Consider the following 9,784-nt stretch of genomic DNA (forward strand, 5'->3'; position numbering starts at 1 on the left):
TGTTTGGTGGTGCATTTGGAAGGAGAGGAATAGTAAAATGTTTGAAGGGAAAGGATCGTGCACGGCGATTATGAAACTCCATAATATAAGCTCTCTTTTCAGTTATGTGAGAGGAAGTCATGTTCCTCTTCTGAAGTTTTAATTATTTTTTCGGCTTCTTTGGGGCCTTAAACCCAGGTTCCACTTTTGTATAAGGGATGTGTTCCCCTATTGAACGCCTTTTTAATTCAATTATTACTTAAAAAAATAAATAAAATAGAAAGAAGATATCACCATTGGTTAATATCCAAGGTGGTCTGTGGTCTATAAATAACACTCTCTCATAATGAATGAGGCAGGACTACAAGACAGAATTAAAACTCTATCACAATGATTGCATATTCTCCCTACCTCCATCTAAATTTATTGAGATCGGTCTCCTTCTCCTCCTTCATCAAGCACCTTCATATTTGTGTTTAAGATATCACCTTTATATCTTTATTTTATTGTGATACCAAAACGAACCACAAACAACAAGCTGCAAATGAGGAATGGGTATAAGTAATGGATCAATTATTTTGTCAAGGCCCTAGAGGAAGCCAATAGTCATGCCACATAGAAATACATTTCCCATCTCCTATATTAATGTGCTTAAGAAATGGCCTAGCCAGTCCTCTGTGCTTGAGAATCATCCCCCCCAATTCCAGGAGACGGCTTGATGCTCCAAAAACTTTTATCTTTGATAAGAATAATATGCACCCAGTCATGCCAAATTGATTGCCCATTATCCTCAAAAAAATTCCGAACATGCCTAAGAATAGAAATTCTATTAAGGGTGGCAATGTTAGGAATACCTAAAGCCACCACATTCTTTAGGTCTGTAAATAAAGCTCCAATTGACTTTAGCTCTGGTGGGCTTGAGCTCATTGCCTATATTATTATTATTTGTTTTTTTTTTAAATTTTTTTTGGGAAAGGAATAGGTGAGAAAAGTTTTGATTCTAGCTAGTTGCATTGATGGTTAGCTACTCGAAGTAAAATTAGAACCACACCATTGCCGTCTAATGAGACTATAGAGTATGATGTAAGACATTAGGCGTGTCTCATCCTGAAGAAGAATCCTCTAACATTAAACTCAGTAATGTTATTGGAGAAGAAGTCCAGTTTACGAACGAACATCATCGAAAAGGAGGGTTTCTCCGGTATGACCAACGAGTTCTTTTTTAAGGATCTTGACGAATCCTTGTAGAATGGCGTCGAGTTCGTTAAAATTATTAAGAAGCTCACCTTTCTGTCACTTACCTTGATCTGTTTGATCCCACTAGCGAAGCCAATCAAGAGCATTTCCTTGCAGGGTTGCTGCAATATAAAAAAGCTTTGCATCCAGATCTGTCTCACTGTTGACTGGGAAAAAGATTTTTCTTTAGATCAAATACATTATTTTCTTAAACTTGCCTAGTTTGTTGGAGAACATGGTTTTCCAAAAAAAACTTTTGCAAAAATCAATCGAATATGTGACGACCCTAGATTTTTCAACCTAGTGTGTCCTGTGATGAACCAAAAGAATGACCCGATAATGGATTCGAAATGCGGAAACGAAGGAAACTAAGTGGCCACTGGAGATGTACGTCATCCCTAAGGCATCAAAATGACTCCCCATAGCATGATCAAATTGCATTATCTGCTATTGTGTGATGATGTGAACATACACGCAAGTGTAAAATGGTATTTTAAACATGCTACAATGGCCCATGGCCTTATTACAACTCATTTACAACATTTGACATGTCAGACCTCCAAGTTAGAAAAATTACATTTCATAGACAAATCATGAACATGCTAACACTTGCATGTGAACAAGAATGTTTCTAAAGAAGCTCAACTCAGCAAATCACCCAAGCAATTGCAATCTCCAATCTTGTATCCTGTACTTGAAATATGCCCCAGTATCGTAGGGGTGAGTAACATAAAGCTACTCGTAGGAAATGAGCATGCATCGACCTACGTTTTACAAGTGTACATGATTTAATCATTATAGTTCATTCCACCGAACGTCTATGTCAAAGGTGAGACTCAAGGAGCATCCTAGCTATGTAAGATCATTTCTAGTATAAAACACATCCTTTATGCAATTTCAACAACACAAGAGCATGCTACACATAGCAACAAGATATAACATACTTACACAAAGCAACTAGCTAGAAACATGCTTATACAAAGCAACTAGCTAAAAACATGCTTACACAAAGCAACCAGATAGAAACATACTTACACAAAGTAACTAGATATAGATTCTGAAAGTTATCAACTTGAAATCTAAATGCTAAATCAACTAAATATAGCAATTTAGTATGAATATACTTAACAACATCAAATCGCCAATAGCCAAAACCAAAGTCACAATATAAACATGATTGATAACTTGGAATTAAATGCGAAAACAAATAGTGGAAGACTTGGACATCACGTCTCGGACTAAACCAAGAACAAATTGGTTATTCCAGGCATTAACCCGCTGGGAAGACCACCCTAGTGCGCACTATCTCAATTGGGGAGAACTCATACCTCCCGCACTAAAGCCGAACTTTAGCCATATCACAGTAACAATGTCCCAAGACTCCAAAATAATCAAATAAGTTCATAACTTATACGTAATTTATATAATGCACTAAGTTACCTTCCATGCACAAGTAGATTGTATCCACAACACATGCTCTAAATCCACAACTACTATAGGATGACAATGTCGAATCTTCAAAGTGCGATTCGTTACACGCTATAATAATATAATCCAATATTGAAAACATAAACTCATAAATTCATTATAAGTCAAACGTCATGCTTTAAACATACTATCAATGTTAAATACATGAGTTAATCAATAATACCATAGAAACGGAATTTAATCTATAAACTAATTAAATTTCTTAGGTTTCAAATCTCAATCAAATGGCTTCCAATTAATACATGATAAACAATATAGCATGGTCATTACATACACCACATCAAAACTCAATTAGGCCATAAGAACAATAAAGTGAAATTTAATTAAATCATGATAATCAAATCCCTAACTTCTAAAACAACATCAAATGATTCCAAATTAACATATGCTAGAACATAAGTCATAGTTATCACAAATATCAAGTTAAACCCTTAATTAGGCCAATGGAACCCTTAATTAGATTTTAATTAATCATTTTAATTAAAATCTCTAGATTTTCATACTTGTCCAAATGTTCTCAAATTAAAGTATGTTAAACAACATGCCAAGACATAATTTAAAAGCATATCACAAGTCAATTTCATGCAAGGTACGGCCATGGGATTTAATCTTTCACAAAAGATAAATATTAAATAAAATATGCAATTTTTATTCAATCAATACCAATTTAATATATGTTAACAAACATATTAAAACATGATTTTCTAGCATGCCACAATTCAAATCAAAGTTATATATCATCATGAATTTTAAATCTTATACAAAGAAATAAAAATTACCAACTTTCTAAATTTGATACAAGGTATACATATAAGTTGTATAATCATGAGAAACAATCAATACAACATATATAAATCCTAAAACATTTCCTACCTCAATTGGAATGAAAATCCCAATTACCACCAAAATGAAATCACCCTAAATTTTTGGTCTGCAAGATAGATATTTCAGCTTGTTACCTTAAACTTGGGAAATTCATAAAAAACTCAATTCTAATCCAAATTGAATGAATCCAAAACCCAATGAAAGCTTAAACACTGTAATTTGATAATATCAATTTAGTTTAACAAAATATTTTCCCAATTGAAACAGTTTTGACCCACAACTTTGAAACAAATTCTGCCTAGAAAACACATTTTCAGCCTGTAACTTCCAACTTTGAAAATTCATGAAAAATTCATTTGACATCCAAATTGGGCAAACCTAATTTATTTTGGAAGTAAACATATGAGAGTGTAAAACTGGAAATTTAAGCCATGATCCAATGTCAAAAGGTTAGTGAAATAAATCATCTAAAAATATGTTTTCCAACTGTAATAAAAACACGGACAACTGATAGTCTCGGATTTTTAAAAAAATTTAGAAATGCTCTAAAAACGTGAAAAAATTCTGAGTAGTGTAGAATCCATGGGGAAAGTTTCAATAAAAATTTCAAGGTAATTGAAGCACCACAGCTCCATATAAAAATTTGTTTCCGGACCGGATAAGAAAAGATTTAAATTTCCAACAATTAACTTGCAACTTCAAAAATTCATAACTAATTCATTTTAAATCCAAATTATATGAAACCAAAACTGAATGGAAGCTAATTGATTATATTTTCATGTTATATATTTAATTTGACAATATTTATTTCAAGTTAAAATAGTTTAAGAAGAATACAAGTCCTTCTCTTCTATGGATGTAAAACACTCAATAATGACATAAAAATACTTCAAAATAATAGATCAATACCTCACTAAAGAATTGAATCCCTAGATACCAAAGCAAAACTAGGAGTTAGGTTAGATCCTTCAAGGGTTTTGAAGAGGAGGATGAGGGGAACAAAAAGTATTCCAAGCTTTATGGTCTAAAGTAAGTGGAAGGGCCTCAAAGATCAAGGTTAATGCCTAAAGCTTCAAGCTTCATCCATGGAGGCTAGGGTTTTGTGGTGAGGAAAAAAGAGATGAAATGTGAAAATGTGTGAGTGGAGGAAATAGAAATCCTCCACTCACTATGTGATCCTACACCATGGTCAACACACACATCTATGGTCAATTGCACAAAAACCCTCCTTTAAAATCATAATCCCAAAGTGGCCCAAAGATATTTGCAAAACTAAATTGTGAACCTACATTTGTCACCAATTCATGGCTCCTTCCTAGGCTTAATCCTACACCTACACTTGTTAACCATCCAAGCCAACAAGTGCACCAATTCTAGACCAACAAGTGGGTGAATCGTCACCCTCCAAATGTCATCATCCAATACATCAAAGTGTTTCCACACAAATGTTAACAAGTGGACCAATGAGAGTGTGACACTTGTCACACTTTTCAAAAATTGCAAATAGGCTCTTTTTGAAAATATCTTCCAAATTTAATTACAAAATGGTCCCCACGATGAAAAATAATTACTTTATTTAATTACACTAAAACCCCACAAGTTAAGAAGAATTACACTAAAGTATGCATTAATGCCCCTTTTATGAAGGAAGTAAGCAATCAACATGCTTTTCTAGAAAAATAAAAATACCACTATCATGGAAATCAAATATCATGAATGCATGCAAAATCGGAATCAAATCCGAGCACAAAAAGTGAGGTTGTGAAAAGGAAAAAGGATAAACGAGAAAAAGACAAAATGTGAATAGTATTCGGAAAAATAAAATATGGAAATGACACAATCCCCAAAGGAAGTTGTCAATCTAAGGAAAAGAGTCTCGGAAATCATTCCAGAGCACTCGAGACGACATCAAGTGATGAAAAACCGAACCCAAAAAGGAAAAGACAACGGAAAAAAATTATCCGTGAAAATCCGGATTATTACAGAATATGTCTTCTTGAAAAAGCAAGAAACATGTTTTCTCCCGAATTGTTTAGAATAATTCTCTCCAAAATAGATGATCATTCTACAACAATTAAAAACTTTTATCTAGAAAATGATGAAGAGATAAATCATTTCGACATGATTTACAACAATAAAAAGATTTCAAAAATGACTCTTTTCATTGTACCCGGTTTTGACTGGTCAATGGAACCTGTCGATTGGGGAGTAATTAACAAAATTACTTTCTCCTCATATGATTGTATGTCATGGAATGCTTTCCCTGCCATGATCAAAGCCATGATATACAAAACAAGCTCACTGGAAATTCAGCTGCAATTTAACTTTCTGGATTTCTAGTACTATTGGATGGCGAGAAAAAACAAAATTTTTCCATCCTTATCAAATTTGGCTTCTCAAACTTACAGAAGATAGCGAATTCGAACATCACCAATTTTTGAATTCTCAGCAGATCGCAAAAAGGATTAACCCCTTTGATCTAGCTATCAACAGTCTTATCCACCTCCAAGACAAGGCTCGTTGAGTTCTACAAGATGATTCTTTAGAACCTCCATTTAAATACATCTATGATGGAAGAAGACTATTCGTCACAACGCTGCCTATGAACTACCCAACATATTTAGCAGAACAGTTAATCGAAGCTACTGAATTTCTGAAAACAATTCAGTGCAATACATTGCAAGCTCCAGAAGAAATCTTATTTGGAGCAGAATAGGCAAACATCGACTGGGACGCTACTTTTGGTCAAAGTCCAGTCAACGGTAAACCAGATTGGTGCAGGTATGAACTTTTTAATTGATATGGTTAATGAATGGAAATACAAATTCCAGCTTAGCCTTGACTCAACAAATTGGAAACATGTGAGAGCATTGGTACGAAAGGGAAAGAAATAAAGACAACTTGATTTTGGGATGATTTGTTTCTAGTTTGCATAAACATGCACATCATGGTGGTATACGTCTGCTATTCTAATAATGTTTTGGATACAGTTATACTTGAAAGAGATGGAATTACAATACTTGTGCCACATGTATATACTCATATATTTATTGTTTTTTGCATAAAGAGATGGTACTGGAATCATATGTAATCCTATATATATATAGTTATATAATTCATATGACCTTATATATAGTATCATCCATTTTCGTAGAATTAACGATTAAGAACTATGTTGGAAAGTCTAGCGTTTTAATCAGTCAACCACACTTATTTTTACAACACGTACAATCAGCAACTTATAACAAAGTGCCAAAGTTTTCTAGCCTAACTGGTAAGATGCCTCCCGTTGGCTCAGAAAAAAACATATAACAATGTTAATTTCACACCTAAACAAGCAATGAAAAACAAACACAAACATGTCCACAATTCAAACACTGTAACTACTTTTAAAGCTACCATATATCGACCTAGATTCCTCATCATCTTCCACGCGAATGTTTATCAGAATTCCTTACCGAAGCTCTGACTTGGATTCCTCATCATCTTCCACCATATACCTCAGATAGGAATGATTATCAGAATTCCTAACGGAGCAATTTGCACGAACTTCTCCTTTTCTGCCCGTCAACACGCTCAACTGCCCCATCTTTATCATGGAAAGAACAAACTGGTCGAAGAAAAGGGTCTGATCATCAGCGAAGCTGGTGACAAAGTCCCGAGTCCTACTGTCCATGTACAAGTCTTGGTCGGACGTGAAGAGGCCTTGCCGGTTCACGAGTCCAATGTAGTACTTGTTGTCGAATTTGTTTGGAGTTCGGATGTCCATCACGGTGGTGGTGTTGGTATTTTCAGTGGGACAAATGCCTTTGAGGTCCTCAGCTAAGGAATCGTCCATGGTTGGGTCCTGGTTGGGGTAGAGCCTAGCAGTGAAAGAGTTGCAGTGGCTGAGTCCGATGGTGTGGCCACCGGAGAGGGCTACGAGGTCAGTGGCATCCAATTTCTTGGTTGCAAAAAAGGTGATGAGGGCACTGGTGTTGTCGCTTGGTGGGGGGAGATTGGCTCGTGTGGCATTTATTGTTGCAAAGTTGAGACCGTCCCGCCTTCCCAAGGGAACATCATAGTAAGGGCCATGGGACTGCAAACCAAAATTTATAAAATATTGTTAATTAATGCAGTTGATAGATCAGTGTGGCTTGCTTAATTATATGAATATATAATTATAAGGTGGTTAGATTGTGTGGCCTTCTTGAAGTCATCTTAAATTGATCTATTAAAGAAACATAAAGTCAAAAAAATTTAGCTAGGTTTACCAAGTAAACAGCATCACGAGCAGCAAGGGCGGTGATATCAGCGCAGGAGACGACCCTTCCACACTCTTTGTGCACAAGCTCACGGAGGTCCTCAATTACCTTAAACGCCCCAGCCCTCAAACTCAAGTTGGGAGGTGCCGCTTTCTCACTTGGACCACTTGCCGACCCATCAAGCAAAACAGAACCATCGCACCCCTGTCATCATCGTATACACAACAACATTACATTATATTATATCTATATATAAAAGGAGAGAAAAATGGTACCCTCACAATAAACAAGTCAAACACTTGTGATAAACCTTTTATTACCAAAAATATCAATGTCCCTTATATACTTAACATAGCACACATCACATGACAAACAACCTAATCCCTTCAACAAATGGTTTTTAATATTTCTCTTATCTATTGTTTCTTGTCAAAGATTGAAGTTTACGACGTAATTTGGTGGTTAATCCATTAAATAATTGAGTATTCCATTGGATCTACAATATTATATTATAAATTTGTCCTCCAGGAGGTTGCATGGATCTACCACACCCAAATTCGCAACCACGTGCAGCAATTTAGTATTAAAAAAATAAAAATGCCATCGGAATTCAATCGATTTTAAGCACAAATTTGAGTAGTTGTTGAGATCAATTCAATTCCCAATCTAATGTTTGATTGATTACTTAGACATAGGGTCATGGTAATTTTGCTGTGAATTGATTACGATACAACTAACATGTATAAATTATGATCTACTAGAAGCTTATTATTAAAGCATTGCAACGTACAAGAAGAAAGTAAAGCAGTTAGTTTATGGTTTACAGATCGAGCAAATTAGAACAAATTCCATTCCAACATTAATTAGCTTCTTCTTTTCATGTCAATTTAGCAAATTAAAGAGTTTTGATGAGATATATGAAATGGGGTTGTGTACTAGCTAGTTTACAAACATTTCAAAAAATGGAAATTAATGGCCAATATATATACCTACAGCCAATTTCACCCAATTTTCATAACTAATTAGCTACTTCAGAACATTTCACAGACCAAACTACCCTTAAATCTCTAAATGTGAAATGAGTGGCCTGTATAACACTAGCTATCTATCTAAGTAAACAGCATACTCCAAATCTGAGAATATATATATATATATATATATATGGAGAAATACCTTAACAAAGCAGTCATGGAAGTGGAGGCGAAGCAAGCCGGCAGCTAAGCCAACATCCTCCTTGAACACCTTCCTGAGGTGTTTTCTTACAATGGTTTCCACTTTTGGACATCTTGAATCGTGAAAATTCCAGGATAGTCCCTTTACCACAGGGGCAGAGAAATGATCAGCCTCTGAGAGAGACGCCAACAATAATATTGTTGCAGATATAACCAAAACCAAATAAGTAGTAAATGAAGAAGAAGAAGAAGCCATGTTTGCTAACAGCTTTCTCAATTTTTTGTTATCCAACAAATACACCAAAGCAAGAGGCTTATATATATTATATATTATAGGGAAAGGGATCGACCATTGACCTCAAAAATAAGCATGGACCTTCAAAATAAATAATATTTATATATGCCTGTAGCCATGGAGTACTTTCTGTGAAGCCACACCATAAACTTGAAATTTTCAACTTTATTGGGTTTTAGGTAAAGTCTTTGCTAATGTGTTCAAAAGTCTTTGCTAATGAAGATTTTTATGATGGGTTAGGAAGGAAAAGAAAAACAAGATAACAACGAAAAGACACCACCAACACATTTAACATGGGCTTTAGGCAAGGGAAACGATAGTTACACCGGAGTCATGCGAGATGTTACAGTTTAGGTGACATAAATCATAATTTTTTATTAATTTATTTATTCATTTTTACTGTTCACATTCCTATACCGTCAATGCCATTCCTAATTTCTCAGATAAAGTTTCTCATCATTCCCAATTTTTCTCTCTTGCACAAAATAAAAAATAGTTTCTCTGCCATCCCCAATTTTTCTCTCTTGCACAAAATAGAATCTAAT

At 34.8% G+C, this 9,784-nt stretch overlaps 1 protein-coding gene and 1 long non-coding RNA gene across 2 annotated transcripts; both read right to left on the minus strand.

Annotated features, from left to right (window-relative positions):
- Nucleotides 1–310: 310 nt before the first annotated feature.
- On the minus strand, nt 311–4,678 carry LOC132273528 (uncharacterized). The gene is made up of 3 exons (XR_009470135.1): nt 4,438–4,678; nt 3,577–3,634; nt 311–1,979 (listed from the first exon to the last, which is right to left on the minus strand). It is a non-coding gene; the product is annotated as an uncharacterized LOC132273528 (long non-coding RNA).
- A 2,006-nt stretch (nt 4,679–6,684) lies between these two features.
- On the minus strand, nt 6,685–9,499 carry LOC132273529 (peroxidase 12-like). The gene is made up of 3 exons (XM_059774487.1): nt 8,946–9,499; nt 7,782–7,976; nt 6,685–7,606 (listed from the first exon to the last, which is right to left on the minus strand). The coding sequence occupies exons 1-3, from the start codon at nt 9,198–9,200 to the stop codon at nt 6,983–6,985; spliced, it is 1,074 nt and encodes a 357-aa protein (XP_059630470.1). The 5' UTR covers nt 9,201–9,499; the 3' UTR covers nt 6,685–6,982.
- Nucleotides 9,500–9,784: the final 285 nt, after the last annotated feature.

The sequence above is a fragment of the Cornus florida genome, unplaced genomic scaffold (assembly GCF_030987335.1).
Source record: "Cornus florida cultivar Cherokee Brave unplaced genomic scaffold, ASM3098733v1 CherokeeBrave_3.0.0_Hap2_Chr09, whole genome shotgun sequence".
Lineage (NCBI taxonomy): Eukaryota > Viridiplantae > Streptophyta > Magnoliopsida > Cornales > Cornaceae > Cornus > Cornus florida.